The sequence below is a fragment of the Artemia franciscana genome, chromosome 1 (genome assembly GCF_032884065.1).
Source record: "Artemia franciscana chromosome 1, ASM3288406v1, whole genome shotgun sequence".
NCBI classification, from domain to species: Eukaryota; Metazoa; Arthropoda; class Branchiopoda; order Anostraca; family Artemiidae; genus Artemia; species Artemia franciscana.
The window spans coordinates 26991987-27013096 of record NC_088863.1 but is presented as its reverse complement, the minus strand read 5'-3'; the positions used below and the strand labels follow the sequence as shown (position 1 = coordinate 27013096).

Here is a 21110-nt window from a genome sequence, read left to right as displayed (position 1 = left end):
AAATATCCTCCCACGTACTCCCCCCCCAACTCCCCTCTAAACTAAAAAAAAATCCCCCTGAAAACGTCTGTACACTTCCCAGTAACCATTACTATATGTAAACACAGGTCAAAGTTTGTAACTTGCAGCCCCTCCCACGGGGACTGTGGGGGAGTAAGTCGTCCCTAAAGACATATTTATTTGGTTTTTCGACTATGGTGAATAAAATGGCTATCTCAGAATTTTGATCCGGCAACTTTTGGGGAAAAATGAGCGTGGGAGGGGGCCTAGGTGCCCACCAATTTTTTTAGTCACGGCACTATAACTTTCCATTTCCGTTAGAATGAGCGCTCTCGCGACATTCTAGGACCACTCAGTCGATACGATCACTCCTGCGAAAAAAGCAAACACAAAAAACAAGCAAAAAAACAAAAATCTGTCTTCTGGCAAAAAATGCGAAATTCCACATTTTTGTAAATAAGGGCTTGAAACTTCTACAATAAGGTTCTCTGATACGCTGAATCTGATGGTGTGATTTTCGTTAAGATTGTATGACTTTTAGGGGGTGTTTCCTCCTATTTTCTGAAATGAGGCAAATTTTCTCAGGCTCGTAACTGTCGATGGGTATAACTGATCTTGATGAAACTTATACATTTAAAATCAGCATTAAAATGCGATTCTTTTGATGTAGCTATTGGTATCAAAATTTGATTTTTTAGAGTTTTGGTTACTATTGAGCCGGGTCGCTCCTTACTACAGTTCGTTACCCCGAAATGTTTGAAAAAACGGTGCGAAGATTAACTATAAGCTACAACTATAACTAAAATACTATTTGACGAATATTTTCTTAAACTAAATTTTAGCGATACGAGACGAGACGAACATATCCTCCCGAAACATTAACTACGATAAATTAAATCATTAATTAATTAAGCACATCGCCACAATACTTTTGCCAACAGGGATTCGCACGTCATAGGTCAAGAAGGTATTTTTCGTTAGTCAGTTTTATAGTTTCATTTTCTTTTAGCAGAAAGTGACGCTAAATGCTAATTGACAACAATTTTCTTACCAAAAGACTGTCAAAAATGGAACAGGGTTGCCACAGTAGCAATTTTAGTGCTTTTTTGACAATTTTTAACTCTGGGTGACCCACGCCACTATTGGATAGAAAAGGCAACTTTTTGAAAAAAGGACACTTTCTGGCATTTTTTAAAAAATCAGTACCATATCTATTTATTTTCAGTACTCTTTTTAACTGCGACTGCTTTTAATTTGTGCTTTACTTTTTCTGCTTCGTTTTCGTCTTAGGTATTTTTTCCCGTATCCACACTACTTTCCTTTTCAAAAGCGCGACAACTCTAAAGTGGTGAAACAGGTCGTTTCTGAGTGGTTTCTTATTTGAAAAAAAAATAAGTAAGTATATAACTAACAAGTGTTAAGTAGAAGCTTAAGGTGTTTTATGACTTGTAGCCTACAGGGACATGCAGAGGTTATGCGTAATTAGATACGACGATTGTCACTAGTCCACACCACGGCACTTATTTTTAAATGTTATACTACTATCACTTATTATTAATTATGCTACTATCGTCTATGATTAATCTGAACATGTATTGAAAAACTTACTTTTTTGCTGGCATCCTGAGCATACGCAATCCTAAAAATTTGCAATTTTACCCGGTAGTTACGCATCCCGTCACTATATATTTTCCGACCGGCATAATTTTCACATAGCAATGAATCACAGCTTTACGATTCTATTCACGGCGTCAGTCCAAATGTTCCCACTTTTAGAACCAGACAGCCAGTTTCCTGTCTCCAGCCGCTAGCATCGCTACCGCGCACTGTGTCCCAAAAATAAATTGAGTTTTCATAACTTTATTGGTATCTAAGCTGTGTCACATCTACAAGGTTTCTCACTGGACAGGGTTCTTTCTCTCCGTTACCATGGATGACATTGGTCCCTTCCTCAAAAATGAAAACCAAGGATGAGAGGTAAAGAACCAGAGCTAATGGATATGTTTTGGCAATGAATATGTTAAGTCACTGTACATGCTCTCTTATTGACCAGGGCCTCTTTCTCCGTTTTCATTAGTCGAGTAACCATGGATTATGAAAATTCATTTTTCAAAAATAAAAATCAACGATGAGAGGTAAAGAACCAGAGCTAACGGATATGTTCTGGCAATGGACATGCTAAGCCACTCTAAAGGTTTTCTTATTGACCAGGGTTTCTTTCTCCCTTTTCATTAGCAGAGTAAAAATCAAATACAATGATTCACTCCTCAAAAATAGAAATCAATTATGAGAGGTAAAGAACCAGAACTAATGGATATGTTAAGGCTTTCTTAGATCTTACAGGCTTTCTTATTGACCAGGGTCTCTTTCTCCCTTTTCATTAGCAGAGTAACCATGGATTACATTGATTCATTCCTCAAAAAATAGAAATCAATGATGAGATGCAAAGAAACAAGGCTACTGGATATGTTTTTTTTAGCAGTATTGAAATTTGAAGCTATGCTTCAGAGAAAAATTAAGCCGCAAAGAAATTATCCAAATCAAATTTAATGCTGGAGATAGACTTAATATTGGAATGATAGGAATGGTTTAATCCCCCTCCCAAAAATAATAGTCCAATGGATCATTTCATGGAAAGATTACAAAACAGTAGCACAAAATGCAATTTGGTCAGGTCAATAATACCCCCCTCTCCCACACTCCATCAGGTTTTCGGAATGAAAAACTAGGTCATAAAACAAGCCAAATTTACAGTGACCACACATTGTGAAAAGTAAAGAAACTGAAATTAAAAGGAACAGAACTTACAATAAAAAAAAAACAATCAAACTAAGAACGAACAATTTTCCCACAAATAATATAGTGTTGCCACCCCACTTAAATCCCTGCAACTTCACTTCTGCTTGAACTGGAAATTTAAAGATTGTTTTAAAAATTAACAACTGAGGGAAGTTCCATTTAGCTTTATAAAGGAGAACTTAGAACAGTAAAACTAGATTAGCAGTCTCAAATATACTAACATCAGCAAAATATTGTTCTGTTTTAGAAGTTAGACCAATATTTATATTTCTTTGTGAGGTCAAAATGATGGGACCGGCAGCTCCATTCTTATTTGTCGTTATTTTTATTCATTAAAATTCGAATTCTTAAATGACTTAACTTTTGCTCAGTTTCAAGTTTTAATATCCCTCCTTTTTTTTATAGACAGAAATTTTCAATTTATTTTTGTTTTTTAATTGACACTATTGTTTTCACGCATCAGTATAGAGTAATTTATTAATAATGGTATTCAGAGTAGCAACAGTGATCGTAGTACAGACAACATCCCAATACTAGCTGTTACCACTCTCACCTCACCATTTCCCTACTTTAACCACGGATTAAGGTTTAAATGGCAATAAAGGACTAGAAAAGCAATAAGAAAATTAAAGTTCCAATCAAAAGGATGAATTCTTAAACTTCTAGTGCTGTTCAAGAAATATATTTGATGCATAATGTCATAGATATTTTAAAAATCTCTTGTTTTACACTTCTGTAAAACTATCTATTTACATTAGTAGTCGAATGTCTATTTCTCACTTACGCTAGTAGTGTTGTCAAGATAAATAATAGTTTATTCCATATTTTACATGCCTTGCAATATGTTTACATGCCTAAACTTCTACCATACCACACATCTTCTATCTTAAGGAGATTTGAAAAAAATAAATACAAATAGGTATATAACATGAGGGTATACAAGACATCATCTAAAATTTCAAAACACATTTCGGGAGGGTAACCACTTCTTTTAAGGAGTGGAAGAAAACGCAATAAACCAGATCAGTCGCAAGAAAGAGAAGCAAGAATTGTTAATTCCACCCTGAATACGCTCTGGTCTTTGGCAAAGGATCGGCTGAACTGGAGGTCTACTGTTGCTGACTTATGTGCCTCTAGGCGTGGGAAGATCTAAGTAAGTAGCCACATTGTTACTCATTTCTTTTTTTTTATCGTAGCCGTTTTATACATAACCAATGTGTATCAATAGGTGTAACCTAGTAAAGAGCAAACCATAACTCGTTGTAATAGAAAATTAGAAAACACGTATTGGGATAAATTTTCAAATGTAAAAATATCACAATTTGACACTGATCCAGGAATGGCGGAACTACTTTGATTTTTTTAATAGCAAAAATTTAGTGCAAAAATAAATTTGGGGAATTAGGAAGAGTTTTGAAAACCCTCAAAAACGTTGGTGAATCGAAATAGAAAGTACACTCTACAATTAACTAATTTAATTAAATAATTAATTTATTTATTAAAACGATTCTCACTCAAACGGGGGTGTAAGATATTTGTATATACGAGGTTAAATGTTGACAAGTGTAAAAAGTTATTTCTTCCAAAACTTGAGTGGCGATTCTCATTATTCGTAATTCCAATGTCAAGGCAAAAATGATAGCTCTGTGCCATCTATAATAATTGTACAAATATTGAGTAAAGACTATCCTATTTTTGAGGTAGTGACTAATTTTGAAGAATGTCCAATCGCAACCTCCATCAACTGCCATGTTATAAATCATATTACTTAAATGAGGAAGTACAAATAATTATAAATGATAAGAAGTCTAATCATTCCCCTGACCATATTGAAGTATATTCTGGTGGCTCAAAATCGACAATATTTTATAGCTGCTCCCTTTTGCTTCGATGTCTTAAACCTTGATTGTACCTCAGCTCTACTTAAATCGTATCCTATGCTTTCATCAGAGCTCCAAGCAATTGAGGTGGATCTAGAATCGTTATTTAATTGCAAAGCTTTTGACTGAGGTTTAGTCAGCTGTATGCCTACTGGATTCAGCCCATTTTCGGGTCCCTGGTTCAGAATTAAAGAAAATTTGCAAACTTATTTATAAGTGAAAGAGCAGGGAAAACGAGCTCACGGCCCAACAAATCCCCAAAGTCCAAAAGGAAATCAGATGGAATGATGCAGTAAATTTTCTAGAAAATAAGGCTGCGGATATCCCACAGATCAGATCCTCAGAATCACTACAAACAGCACTACTTAAGACTATACCGTCTTAAAAATTAACATCTGCTAAGTGCTTATTTCACTTGTTTAGAACTAAAGTTATTTAGAAAAGTAACTGAAGCTTATTACCATGTTTTCATTTACATAATTAGGAATCATTACAGACAACACTACTTATCCCACAGATCGGATCCTCCTTTGAAGTGGAACGTGGGATACTTGGGATCCAGTGAGATCCTCCTTTGAAGTGGGGTACTTTGAGGCATAGAGCAAAGACTCATCTTTCTCAAATGTTATCTCTCCATTTCAGTCTGGAGAATTTGTCTGTAATATGTTACCAGTTCAAAGCTGCGTCTTTTCTTCTAAATGAAGTTCTTTTTTAGTAGGGGGCCACATCACTCTACTCTCCGCCGTTTCAGTCTAGGGACTTGCCTGTATTATATTACCAGCTGAAGGCTGAGTATTTTCTTTTAAATAATGTTCTTTTTAGTAGGGAGCTACATCACTCTCCTCTCTGCCGATATTGCTATTATTCTAATAAATATATTCATCAAGTGTTGTTTGAGTCTCTATTTTCTGCAGGTGATTGCAAGATTTTAAAGCAATGTTGCCGAGGTGCCCAAATCTAAGAAAGCTTTTAGATTTTTATAAACCGCCATTTTTGCAATCGAATTGATGCCTACTGATACGCAATTATCAACGAAGTGGCAATCGTTATGGTCGGTGATCAGTTCTTACCTCGAGATAATATTCTTTATAGTCGAAACAATCAGTTGACAAGAATTAATGATTCGTCATTTATTACATTTACATATAATCTATCTTGGGATTAGATACAACAGCTTTTACATCCTGGACAATCGCCGGTTCATAGACATGACATTACGGCCCGTGTCTTCCGGCAAAAGTTGCTCTCCTTCATCTCCTACAGAGTTATGGGAGAAATACTAATCGCAAATGGCCGAAAATATACTCCACCGAACACGGCTAGAAAGGTCAGATATGACCTTGGACTTTACAACAGAAATTTATAACTGCACTTTAGTTATGATGAAGATTTGCGCTTATCTATTGCAAACAAACTTCTCAAGCATTTGGGAATGCCTTCACTTAATCGTACTGCTTCTATTTCTACATATGCAGATTGGGATCGTGAACAAAGTTACAACAAAAAATTGATCTATTGTCATATGTTACGGACCGGGACACGAGGAATATAAATGACGACCGGGACACTCAAAGAGAAATTACAGACCAGGACACAAATGACAAGCGGGACACAGGGAATATAAATGAAGACCGGGACATTCAAAGAGAAATTACAGACCGAGACACCGGGACACAAATGACGACCGAGACACAGGGAATATAAATGACGACCGGAATACAGGGACACAACTACAACGGAGGCACCGGAAGGGCACATGGGGGATATATAAATGACGACGGGGACAAAGGGAATATTCGATTAGCAATTACCATCAACAAAGCCCAAGGGCAATCATTAGAAAAAAGCGGTATAGATCAATATACGGATTATTTTCCCATGGACAATTATATGTTGCATGTTCAGGAGTCGGTAAACCTGACAATCTATTTATATGCACAGACAATGGGACAGCGAAGAATATTGTATGTTCGCAAGTTTTACGTAGTTAAAAACATATATATATATATATATATATATATATATATATATATATATATATATATATATATATATATATATATATATATAATATATATATATATATATATATATATATATATATATATATATATATATATATATATATATATATATATATATATATATATATATGGGGGGTGGAGAAGCGCCCCTACCAACTAGGTGTTGGTGTGGCGCGAAGCGCCACACCAACAGCTAGTAGAAAATAAATTTCAGTCGGGTGGGGGGGGGGCAAACTAGGGGCTGGATGAGGCAGTTGCCTTAAATCAGCTTTAAAGATGATCTCATCAGTACTTAAAATGATGTATGCGTTGATAGATAGATAAGATGATGTGTAATAAGATGATGTATAAGTGCCTGGAAAAGGCACTTATCTAAAAAGAGATAAGGTCTACTCCGGGAATGTCTATTTGCGAATAGCTATTGAAATAGCAGATTACAGATGGACTTTTGTTTAACATGTATGCTAAACATGTATGCTAAATATTAAATATACTAAAAATTAAACATTAAATATTAAAATAAAACATGATGGACATGTGTGCTAAATATTAAATATGCAAAAAATTAGATATCAAATATTAAATATAAATATTGAAAATAAAACATGATGGACATGTATGCTAAATATTAGAAGTCGGTGCTGCTTTTCATTTAAAAGATTTTTAATCAATTTAATTTTGAATGACTTGCTCCTGTTTTTTTTTTATATAAATGTGCCATCATTTGGGAGAATTGTTCTGATTATTTTTTTTTATTTTTTTGCTTATGTGTTTCAGCACGGAAAATAATCATAGTGTATTTTAGAATAAATTTGGTCAAATTAGATTCTATGTAAATTTTTGTTAGATACCACAAAACTTTCCGTCAATTAAGGACTTAAAATTGACTAAAAACCAAGAACTCGTCAATAGCCTCAACAGATATTCAGCTAGTTGCTTTGACAAAAAAAACATATTTAAAGCCTGAGCAAATTGGTTAAGAGGCAAACCAGGTCAAGTTGTTTTCTGAAATGCTCATTTAATGCTTATCTAGTGCAAAATATTTAATAACCGCTTTCTATTTTAAATTCAACCAAAGCTTAAAGAGAAAATTAATCGAATAGCCATGTTCACGCGCTATTATCAAAAGTTTCAACCAGCAACTTAAAACTGAGAAGACGAGCTTACACATAATCTAAATTCGTCCACTGTCAGGATTCCTTAATCAGACAATCAAAAGGCAGATGAAAGTATTTGATCATCACCACTTGGGGATACTTTTCATAAATATTGATTTAATTAAAAAGTTAATGCTAAATTAAATGATAAACTCAAACAAGTTATAAAATGTTACTGATGAAGCGTGGCTCTAGCCATGCGTCTAGTTTTATAAAAAAAAAAGATATGAGACATGAGTTCCTTCTAAATATCAAATTTCATTAAGATTCGGTCACCCGTTCTTAAGTTAAAAATACCTCAATTTTTCTGATTTTTCCAAATTAACAACCCCTAGCTCCCTCAAAGAGAACAGGTCCGTACCAATTATGTCAATCCCGTATCTATGACTTGTGCTTATTCTTCCCATCAAGTTTCATCCCGATCTCTCGACTCTAAGGGTTTTCCAAGATTTCTGTTTCCCCCCTCCAACCCTCTATGTCCCTGGATCCGATTCGAATTGAAAATGGAGCATCTGAGACATAAGATTCTTCTATATATCAAATTTCATTAAGATCCGATCACCCATTCGTAAGACACCTCGATTTTAACGTTTTCCAAGAATTCCGGTTTCCCCCACAAACTCCCTTCAATGACACCGGATCTGGTCGAGATTTAAAATGAGAGTTCTAAAGCACAAAATCCTTCTAGATATCAAATTTCATTAAGATCTGATTACCCGTTCGTAAGTTACTAATACCTCATGTTCCTAATTTTTCCGAATAACCCCCCCCCCCCCCCCAACTCCACCAAAGAGAGCGGATCTGGTCCGGTTATGTCATTCACCTATCTTGGACTTGGGCTTACTCTTTCCACTAAGTTTCATCCTGATCTCTCCGCTTTAAGCGTTTTCCAAGATTTCCGGTCTTCCCCTCCCCCTAATGGCACTGGATCCAGTCGGGATTTAAAATGAGAGATCCGAGTTTCGAGGTCTTTCTAAATATGAAATTTCATTAATATACGATCACTCTTTCGTAATTCAAAAATACCTTATTTTTTCTAATTTTTTAGAATTAAACCTCCCCCCAACTCCCCCAAAGAGATCACATCCGTTCCAGTTATTTCAATCCCGTATCTAGGACTTGTGCTTATTTTTCCCACCAAGTTTTATCCCGATCCCTCGACTCTAAGCGTTTTCCAAGATTTTAGGCTCTGCCCCCCCCCCCAACTTCCCCTTCACCGGATCCAATTGGGATTTAAGATAAGAGCTCTGAGACACGATATCCTTCTAAACATCAAATTTCATCAAGATCCGATCACTCCTTCGTAAGTAAAAATACCTCATTTTTTTCTAACTTTCAGAATTACCACCCCATCCCCACTCCCCCAAACAGAGCAGATCCGTTCCAATCGTGTCAATCACGTATCTAGGACCTCTGCTTATTTTTCCCACCAAGTTTCATCCCGATCCCTCCATTCTAAGCGTTTTCCAAGATTTTAGGTTCCCCCAACTCCCCCCAATGTCACCGGATCTGGTCGGGATTTAAAATAAGAGCTCTGAGACACGATATCCTTCCAAATATCAAATTTCATTAAGATCCCATCACCCGTTCGAAAGTTAAAAATAATTCATTTTTTCTATTTTTTCCGAATTAGCCGACCCCCCACTCTCCCCCAGATCGTCAAATCGCGAAGCAACTATTTCTAATTTAATCTGGTCCGGTCCCTGATCCGCCTGCCAATTTTTATCGTCCTAGCTTACCTGGAAGTAGCTAAAGTAGCAAAACCTGGACCGACAGACAGACAGAATTTGCGATCGCTATATGTCACTTGGTTAATACCAAGTGCCATAAAAAGGGAAAACAAGCCTGGCTTACCTTGCATTCACAGAGTATAAGGTTGATCCAGCTTCCATTTATACAAACAACACGTGATTTATATATTGTTAAGGATTCATCAAGAATTGATGGTTTTTCTTCCTTCCTGGTTTCAATCCCGCGTTGTAAAAGCTCAGAATAACCATTTGAGTACTGGATAAATCCGCGTCCATCAGGCAGAGTAAATAGGCGATGAATTGGTGTTAAAAACTAGAAAAAAAAATCCTTTTGTTTTTACACTTGCTCAAGTCAAACCGAATATGAGAATGATTCAAAGTTTAAAAAAAACTCTGGTTTTTACAGTTTTATATTATGTACTCCCCCTAGATTTAATTTTTATTGGGAGGTGGGGGGATATTCATTCAAAGAGGCCGTTTTTGCTATTTTTATTGAAAAGGAATTAAAAACTGAAAAATGTGCCCCTCCCCTATCTTTGAAAAATAAATCTACCTCCTCCCCCTCTACTTTCGTGAAATGATGCTACTGAACAACATTAACTTTATAACAAAGTCATATAAAAAAACTACTACTAATCTAATATACATATGGTAGCATAGAGCAGGCTTGGACTAACATAGCAGCCCGAGCCCGTGCTTGTGTGTTGGCTAAGTTTACCCCAGAGGCTGGCACTCTTTGAGGGATCCTTGTAACACAAACTGGTCGAAGATTGAAAAAAGATTTAAGGAGGAATAGAATACTGCTTAGGGCCAACTAGCTTATTTCAGGCCCTCTTTAATATCCGTGGTTAATATTTAGTTTTGGTTCAAAATTGAGCTTTATAATCAACGTATAAACTGCCAACAAATAAATATCTGCTGAATGTTTATTTACCTTGTTTAGAACTAAAGTTGTTTAGAAAAGAAACTGAAGTTTATTACCATGTTTAAGTTTACATAATTCGGAATCATCACAGACAGCACTACTTAAAAGTCACTAAGTACATAAAAAGTAAAAGTGTCAACGCATAGCAGTCGTGTCTTTAAAATAAAAATTAATTTTAAAAAAATAAGTTTTTTTAACTGCAAAAAGGAGCGACGTTAAAACTTAAAACGAAAAGAAATTATAAAGTATATGAAAAGGATTGTCCCCTCTTCAACGTCCCGCTCACGCTAAAGTTTGACTCTTTGTCACAGTTCCAATTTTTAAAACAATAAAGACCTTAGTGTAAAGAGCCAGGCGTTGAGGAGGGGGATAAATTAAGATAATTTAAATAAATTAAAAAGTTGGCTTTGAGAGAGGCAGGGGGATATTGGCAGGGCCAAGAGTACACTCTATGACTATAAAACTGTAATTTAGAATCCTAGCATAATTTTGATTCAAAGAAGGTGCAACATTCCGGTATTTCTGCTAAGAAGCTGGCGAAAGGATGGGTAGGGAATGTCGGGGGAACCAAGAGTCCATGCACTGTCTCCAATTATACAGATGAAGAATCCTTGCACTTTTCTGGTTCAAAGCAGATCCAACATACCTGTATCTCTGTAAAGAAAAGAAAGTAGTTGAGATCAGAGGGAAGGAGTGAGGAGCGTTATTAGGGAGGGGGAGGAGCAGTGGGCCCACTTTGTGCTATCTAATCTTTTTCTACCTTTATACTAGATCTACCTTTTCTACTATATCTACCGTTTTACTAGAATGATTCCGGTGAAATGATGAAGTGTGACAGAAAGGTCAATAATATTCTGGTACTACAGTCGTACAGGTTGAAAATCCTTACAAAATTACGCTCAAAACAAAGCGCAAAACACCTACTCTTGCGCTAGAAAGTCATTAGTAGGATAGCTGTGGTGGAGGGAGAGGCAGACGCCACTGGCCCACTTTGGCTCTTCAATCACGCAAATAGATAATTCTTTCGTGATTCTGGCTCAAAAAACGCAATTTGCCTAACTTTTTTCGCGAAAGCTATGAAAAAAGAGGGTGTAATGGAGGGACCAGGAGCCCACATATTTACCTCCGGCTTATTTTTGCAACGAATCAGATCTTAGCTCATTCTGAGTAAAGTCATTATCCATTCTTTATTTCTGAATACTAAATACATTTAAAAAAAAAACTGATCAGCTTTAAATAGAAAAGAGCATGTTTCCTATTTCAAGAATTGATTTTCTTGCGATGGGACAACTTGTAATATAGCAACTAAGAAAGGAACAAACAGAAACTTTCAATTTCCTTTAGCAATGACAGTATACAATTTTAGGGGCTATACATTATACATTTCCTCTGCCTCAGTCCTATACACAGAAAATGAAATCACAAACAGAGATAGCTTGTAAACGTAGATGGCAGCACGTCCAGACCTGCGAGAAAATGCTTCTTTTTTGGATCCCTAGTTTTGCATTCATTATTCTAAGAAAATATTTTGGCAATGTAGCGAGGGAGCCGTCATAGAACTTAAGCAGATTTAGGCTTTAATCCAACTTCAATTTGAAACTACCTACTGCTTGCTAGAGCAGAGCTTTCCATTAAAAAGCTAAAACACAGCTCAAAGAAACACAAGTTGGTGGAGTAAATTTCAATACATATCTGTAGCGCAGTCTATAAAACCCTACTTCTGCTCATGTACTGTTGGCTCAGGTTCAAGATTAAGTGAGAACCATCCTTGTTGATCCTAGGCAAGAATTATACACAACTTCCAAAAATGTGATATCGCATTCATCAGGCGGTTTAAAATTTTCACAAAAAAGATAGAGATGAACGCCATACAATTTTCTCAAGAAACTGAAATTGGCGGCAAAACTTTAGAAGAAAAAATAGGACGAAACCGAATGTTGCTCCTGCAGCACAATAAATAGATATAATAGTCAGCGCGATAGCCATGGCTAAGTAAAGAACGATATGGGTACAATGCATTATTTACTTTTTTTTTAGTCTTAGACCAGGGAACTTCGTATCGAAGGAGCTGTTGTAGGAAATTCAAAAAGGACTCATTCGCTTGGAAAATGAAACGGCTAGTACCCTTTTTAATAGTCAAAAGTGATTGGAGGGCAACTAACCCCCTGCCCACGCCCAACCTTTCCAATCAAAATTTTCCGATCAAATATCCAATCAAAATTTTGAGATAGCCATTTTGTTCAACGTAGTTGAAAGGTCCAGAAATTATGTCTTTGAGGAGGACAAATTCCCTCCCCAGCCCTGAGGGCAAGGGTTGTAAGTTACACCCTGGGGACATATAAGATTTTTATAGAAGGCGTTGTAGTAGAAACTTCAAAAAGGGTTCATTCGATTGGAAATTGAAACGACTAGTGCTCTGTATAATAGTCGAAAGTGATTGGAGGGCAACAAACCCGCCTCCCATGCCCACCCTTTCCCCAAACATATCCCAAAACACCCTTTCCCTAAACATATATATATATATATAAGGTTTTTATAGAAAGCGTGGTCATATAAAGTTCGGAAGGGGCTCATTGGATTGGTAATCAGAAGCTCTAATGCCCATTTAAGAGTCAAAGTGATCGGAGGGCAGCTACCCTCCTCCCCCACACACACGTCACACATTGTCCCACAATGCATCCAATAGAAATTTTAAGATAGCCATTTGATTCAAAATAGTCTAAATATCATACAACAAGGCTTTTGGGGTTGAAAAAGAAACTCCAGATCCTGAGGGTAAGGGTTGTAAGTTATGCCAAGGGACATTTAAGGTTTTCACGAAAGGGATGGTTGTATAAACTATAGAGGAGGCTCATTTGGTTGAAAATCGAAAGTTTTAGTCCCCTTTTAAGAGTCAAAAGTGATGGAGGGCAGCAAGCTCCCTCCCCTAACTAACCCTTTTCACTAATTGGATCTGATTAAAATTATGAGATAGCGATTTTGCTTAAAATAGTCCAAAGGACATATAACAATGCCTCTATATTTGACAACACTCCCCAATGCTCTGGGCTGCGCGCATTACCTTCCTCCTTAAAGCTGCGCGCATTACCACCTTAAAAGAAAGGAGGGAAAAAATTTGCCTGCTTTTCGCTAAATCAGTCATTTCCAATCCCCGTACTGAGGACTTACTCCCTGATTTTCACAATCCCATTAGACTCCGACTCCCCCGGTCGGCCTCCTTAGCAATCCCAACTTACTCTCCGATCCATGCTGTTACAGAAAGGTTTCGCAAAAGTTTTATACCCTTTATTCTGGAACACCTTAATAATAATTCGTGATTATGTAATTGCCAAATTCCCCTTTTCCTCTATTGCCGTTTTTATTCTTTTTTTATTTACTGCAATGTTTTTGCAATTTAATTGTTAAGTTTACTGATTTGCCCTTTATCTTTGATGATTTTGCTTTTTTAATTCCTTTTAATTTTAAGTGTTTGACTTAATGTACTATATTGATTTTTTTTTTCTTAGCTTTTAATGACATATAAAGCGAATTCGGCTCATTAGAGCTTGTGATAGTCTTTTGCAATTAAATATTATCTTATCTCTTATCTTATCTTATCTCTGGGGATAAAGTCATGCCCGGGGGGCATATTAGGTTATTACGGAATGTGCGGTCGTATGAACTTCAGATGGGGCTCATTTGGTTTGAAATTGGAAGTTATAGTGCCCTTTTTCAGAGTCAAAAGTGATTTGAGAGAAACCAGCCCCCCCCCCCTACAAACTCTTCATTTTCCTAAAGACGACCAATCAAACTTTGGAGATGGCACATTTATTCATTGTAGTCGAATGGTTCGGATTTTATGTCTTTGGGGAAGACAATCCCACCCCCACAGCTCTCAGGGCAAGGGTTATAAGTTATGTCCCGGCGCATGTAAGGTTGTTATGGAAAGAGTGGTCGTATTTACTTCAGAGTGGACTCATTGGATTGGTAATCTAAATTTCCAGTACCCTTTTTAAGATTAAAAGTGATTTGAGGGCAGCTATCTCCCCTCAACATGTCATGTTTTCCTGAAATACATTGAGTAAAAAGTTTTGAGACAGTCATTTTATTCAAAATAATCCAAAGATCATATAACAAGGCTTTGGGGTCGGTACAAACCACCAGAGCCTGGAAGCGAGGGTTGTAAGTTATGCGCGGGGCATTTAAGGTATTTATGGAAGCGATAGTTGTTTAACTTTAGAAGAGGCTCATTTGGTTGAAAATTGGAACTTCTAGTTCTTTTTTAAGCGACGAAAGTGATGGAACTTTGCCCCCCCCCCCATAGCCTTTCCTTTCACCAAACGCTTTGACTGAAATTATAAGAGCGATTGTGTTCAAAATAGTCCAAAGAGCATATAATAATGCCTCTAGGATTGACACAGCCACCCCTCCCCTCGGCGCTCTCGGGATAGGGTTGTAAGTTATACCATGAGGGCATATAAAGTTTTTACGAAATAGGCGGTCGTGTAGACCTTAAATGACTCATTTGATTTGAAATTGGAAGTTATATTGCCCTTTTTAAGAGTCAAAGTGTTTTGAGAGCAACCAGCCCCTCCCCTCCGCCCTCATCATTTGTCTTAACCCCTCCAATCAAAATTTGGAGATGTTTGAGACAACACTAACACTGTAACTACTTTTACTACCAACAAAACTACTGTGTTAATAACAGTACTATTAAGGCTAAGTCAATTAAGGTAAAATTTGAGAGGATATTGATGGCGAATTCGAACTAACAAAAGAGACTACTAATACTACTGCTACTGCAACATTTACTAGTTCTACTACTACTATTATTAAGAAGAAAATTTCAAAAAGTATACGACTATACAGGTTAAAAAAGAGCAACCGACAATATCATAGCAAGGACTAATTGTATTAAGTTGAGTAGTTATACAGCTGGTGTGACTAATATTACAAATATGCCTAAGGGCATGAAGGTGAAATTTTCAGAGAATATTTCTGAAAATTTATGTTGTATGGATGAAAACCTACCATCCGCATTCAGGTTGTCAAAAGGGCATATAAGCAATACCTCAGGAACAGTTTCGTATGAGAAATTAAAACTTACAAACACTTGTTGTGGAGGATGTTGAACTAACCAAAAGAAAATATTTGCATCATAATACTACTGCTTCTACTCCTACAACTACTATTTCTGGTACTGCATCTGATAAAAGCGCATGGGTATTCAAAAAAAACAAGACTAGCTGCCAAAACTAGCTAGCATTTTAATGAAATAGCGTTTGAAAATATATACTTTCTTCTCAGTTTTCGCTGGACTTTCCGAAAGTAAGCGACCAAAGAATTACATTGTTGTTTATATGCTAAATAGGCAATCTATGGCCAATGTATAGCTTCTCCATTAGCCATAAATGGCGTGCTTTTTTCAGTAAGAAATAATGGTTAAATCAAATTCTATAGCTTCGCTGAATATAAACGAGAATAGCGTGAATTTTTTACAGTGATGAATCCAACCTCTTGATTCCATGGAAATATTTTTTCGACTATTTATCTCTTCAGGTATTAGTATGGGTATTTTTTTTTTCGTCTTAAAGCTGGCGATGGTATTTAATGAAATTCTATAATTTGCGTGAAGCAAGTCGTGAGATATCACAGAGAAGGGGTATCTCCTTCTATTTTCAAACTGTGCTTGTCTAAGAAATACATAGAATTGTCTTCTGACTACTTGATGTTTGGGAAATTTTAATTACACCACATACCTAGATTACAGAAATGACATTCTCCTAATTAGTTGCATCAGAAAGCGGCTTTTTAATTTTGATAATTTTGTTGCCTCTTCACTCTCCAATACTAGGCTTTCTCTGAATGTTTATAAATGTAAGTTCCTTCCGTGTTTAATGTTAAGGTTTATTTTTTAACTCATTTTTCTCGATTCATCGATTTTTTTATATTTTTGCTACTTTTGTAACATAAATTGGAGAGTCATTTTATCGGTATATGCTCTTCAAATGACTGAGCAATAGTAAATCAAAATCCCCCTTACCTACTCCTCCTTCCAGTCCCCTGAGTATTTTTCATAAGCGGTGTATTGACTGAAATTAGAAACCCCTGAAGGTCGAAAGCGTTAGGCATAGGTAGGAGGAATTTCAAATGCACGATCAGACGTGTTTTGCTGCTAGTTTTAGATGGCATATCAGACTGGTAATGAGCGATAAATTGGGCGAAACAAAAATTATAAAAGAAACATATTTTACAAGACATAATAGCATAGCGGTTAGGTAACTAAAGTTCAAATCTTAGATAAGAGTCTGAAGACTTTTTAGTCTTAGAGAAGACTAAACAATCGGATATATAATTTTTTTCTAACTCTTTTTCAAAATGGAATAAATAGTAGAAGATTTTTTTTCTCTCAGGGACCCATAAATATAAGTGAAAACGTGGAGCGCAAAACGGATTGGGATTTGCATAACTTGATCTTTTTTAACTCGTCATCCTCAACTCACCCACTTTTTTCATTTATGCATTTGTAACTTAGATAAATTTGATATCTAGGTTATTTAGAAACCAATCCATATTACTCCCCTCATTTCCACTTATGTTCATAGATTCCCGAGAAAAAAAATTCTACTTTTTAAACCATTTTGAAAACGAGCTCTTTTCCTTTTTGTTTTATATTCATCATTCATAATTTTTTTTTCTTTCTTAAAAATCTTTCTATCCCGTTTGCTGAATATGTCGAGGTGGTGGTGTTAAAAACTGACGCAAAAACGCACCAGAAAAACTTATATCTTCCCATTCCCCCTCCTACATGGATGCGGGCCCCTCGGCTGGGAACCCTACATCTCAGCATAATCGCTGACTTGAACAGATTTTGGCTTCAAAAAAACGCAACAACAACGTTGCGTTTGAGGCATTAAAGAGGAAGTATAACCAGTCACTGGTTACAAATACAAAATGGCTTATATCTATTTTAATTCAAATACTGAGTGGAATAAATGCCCTCTATGTCCTGGCAAAAATTACCAGGGATAATATGTTTCTTCTACTTAAATCTCTGAAAGTCATTCCAAAAGTGCCTTATTCCAAAAACGGCCGTTTTTGCGTGATCCGACAAATGCCTGTTTTTTGCTGCAAGTTTCGGCGTCATGACGGTCCAACAGCTGCATTAAAATATTTCTACTGAGCCGTTGAAAACCGCATCTGCTATTTTGAATTGAAAGCTTTGTAGAGCCATAAATTGCAAGTAACTAAGAAACTAAATATGTTTATCAAAAGTTTTCCATTAATAATTGACCAACAACATGAGGATCATGTCCTTTTAATAAAAAATTTTAATAGGCGAGTCCTGGAGGGATATTTCCGGGGAAATGAGCCAAAGAGATAAGACTTATATTTTTCATTAGGAATAGTTAGCCTAGGCTAATATAGGTTAGCCCTTGCCTTCTAGAACTGGACTTAGGCTATTCCATGCGTATGCTTTTTAAATCTTCGACACTTCAACGGCAGTAGTGAACCGTTTCTGTGTGAACATTTTTGCGGTTTTTCTTCATCCGCTATCCGTGAGCCGTTTGGCGTTAAAAAAAAAATCACACCAGTGGGAACCAAAGGATACAGAGATGTCATCTTAAGGAAGAGTTTCTCGATAATTATTTTTGTATATTTTAAGAACACAATAAGTTTTTTCGCTACGTATTTTACAGTTTAATAGCATGTCTTATTGTTTGTGAATTAGTGTTATTAATACGAGAAAAAAAAGATAAGAAAAGTATCTTACTCAGGAATTTCAGAAAACGTTCTTAATAGTCATTAGTTAATACTTGAACGAAAGAAGAGAGATTTGTACACAGCAGAGGTTAATCCACCTAAGAAGATAAGCCCCTCTGACAGTTTTTTTTTTTCATGGAAAAAATCACTTTGAAAACACAACTTAGAAATATTTTGAGTGGGAATTTTGGGAATGGGGGTAGAAAAATTTCACCTACATCTAACAGGCACGTACTGTAAGTGGGGTTTAAGATGCCAGAATACTGTAGATGTATATAGAACCTGAAGTTGGGCAATACTTCCTGTCATTTCCATCTTTTCGATGGAGTCTCTGATATAGAAAACACACGCTGAATTTTATATTCGGCCTATGCTAGTGACACATACAAGGGATCTAGAGAAACAAAAATATGTTGTCTAAAAGAATTTTTAATATTTCAGGATATAATTCTTTACATGATTGAAGACAGCACTTAATGGGATGGCGTGGACAAATGTGGTGACGCGCCTCTTACATCCCAGGTCTTTTCCACCAGTTAGTAAAAAGAATTGAGACAGTATAATTATATAACGAATCCCAAAGACTGTAAAGCCATCCAAGGCCGTTTCAAGGGGAGGGGAGGAGGTACCGGGTATGAACCAATAGACTTTACCAATGAACTAATATTGGTTGTAAAAAACTATCAGCTAGCAGGTAAAATTGATTGGCCCCATTCCAACATTTTGGCAAGTAATGCATCTATTAGTGGTACAAATCCAAGCATAATATATGGGTAAAATTAGTTTGTTACTTTTCTTTGATACATTGTTCTGTCAACCATATTCACCCTGCAATGTTTTTCCCCAGGATCAGGTACAACTGCTAGTTGAGCAATAATGTTTTCAATCTATTCCTAACCAGAGGATTTTAGCGCACTTTGAGCATGCTACGACTTTTCTTCTTGTTTTGCATAACTTCAAAAACTTTGATTTTTTATTTCTACAAGTAGGTCAGCTGAATTCGAAATGGAACAAGGGCCAAGCTACAAGACAGAAACACCAAGCTGCATAAAAAAGGAAAAACGAAATATTGTGAAAATATACTTATGATTCCACCATTTTGAGACTTATTGAATAGACATATTTGATTACTTTATAAGACCTTGATATTCTAAGTAAAAATTCCTAAATAAATATCCCTGTTATCAAATACTTAGCTCAACATGGGTTGTGGGCTAAGTTATTAGATAGAAAGCAGCTCTGGGTTGCAAAGCAGGCAAATAAACCTAAAGACAGTTGTGTCTGTTGCATAAGGCCTAACATTTATTCCAAAATTATGGTTAATTTAATTGCGACTACACAATAAGCAGAATTGCAAAAAAATAGAAACAAATATAACAACAAAAAAGAGGGAGAGGCTAGTGGCAGGCCAACAAAATACATCCAAAAGTAAGATTTTTTTTTAATAGAATTGCAGCAAAACTTTTCTGGCATGTGTCATGATTCTAAGTGAATTGTGGTAGAGAAAGAGCAGGCCCAAACATGCTGGCCTCTGGCAGCTGTGTACAATGAAAATCCTCTATATTAATAATTATAGTGTTCTTAAACACTAAGATATGGAAATAAGGACAATTACTAGCATATTACCCCATATGTTTTGACAGTATCCAGACTGGAGGTTTCTCTTGTCCATTTTCGGATATTTTTATGGTTTATCACACCACAATATGACCCATCATCAGAAGTAAAAACAACTGGAGCAGTAAATTTGTTTGGCTTTAATGTTGCCCAGCTTCTTATAGCTTTTTGACTGTAAACCTGTAAAAAAAAATGATAAGCAAACAAAAAAGAACTACAATGAATTCCTTCAAACATTTTGTTTGTCCAGAAAGAGGCTGTTTACCCCTGTCCAAAAATACGGATGTTTAAACAACAGTTTAAGTTGAAACAGAGAAATAGCTGATAATTCACTGTCTAATATCATCATGTATGTAAGAGCATGGTAATGAAGAAAGTATAGTTTCTATTGAAGAAATTTCAAGGTCATCTATAGTATTTGTTAAGAAGAACTATTGTTAATTGAGTCTTTGACTATAGCATATCTGTGGATATAAAACATCAAAAGATTATAGCTCTGTGCAAAATTTCTTGATCCACACTTCCCAAAAGAAACAAATAAAAACCCAGCAATAATCTTTTTACAAGTAACTGGAGCATTTGATCACTGTTGATAAATACAAATGCTTTATTTACTGGTATTCCAAAAGCCTCTACCAGCTCAACATGAATATGTAGCTAATTCTTGTTGAAGCTTTAACATAAACACCAAAACTTGACTAGCCAGCTTGCAAAATCACCTTTAGCTAAAATACAACTCCAATTGTAATGAAATGTACCCATCTGAAGTCAGCACAGACCATTGAATCTTGTTCAGTATTCATACATAATTTCATGGTATCATGCTAATGTAGAAATATATTTTTATCATCTTAAATAAGAACTATATTTTTATCATCTTAAATATATTTTAATGAATCTATAATCACGGCCATTTGCAACAATATGAAATGACTTGAGATACAGAAAATGTTCAATTTACTGAATGAAGACAAACTATTAATTATAGATAATTTTGGAGGTGAATTAGCTAACTGTAACTTGCCAATGTACTATTTTACAAAATACGGATAAAAGAATATACTATCAAAGCATTCTATATTCTTAGATCTTCACAAAACATACTAAAGGACTTTATTCTTATTACTTTAATTACCCTTAATTTTCACTTTTGAACAAAAATAAGGTGTATGCTGGATCTGTTTGCTCTGTGTTAGTTAGTGATGAGAAGTTAA

General features: G+C 35.8%; 1 protein-coding gene across 3 annotated transcripts in view; it reads right to left on the bottom strand.

Annotated features, from left to right (window-relative positions):
- LOC136027704 (uncharacterized) overlaps positions 1 to 21110 on the bottom strand; it is an 84963-nt gene that overhangs the window by 35106 nt on the left and 28747 nt on the right. For all 3 annotated transcript variants that reach the window (XM_065705157.1, XM_065705159.1, XM_065705165.1), the window contains exons 3-4: positions 19906 to 20076; positions 9715 to 9924 (exon numbers count right to left, since the gene is read on the bottom strand). In XM_065705157.1, coding sequence (XP_065561229.1) covers positions 9715 to 9924; positions 19906 to 20076 — 381 coding nt within the window. The remainder of the gene's footprint in view (positions 1 to 9714; positions 9925 to 19905; positions 20077 to 21110) is intronic.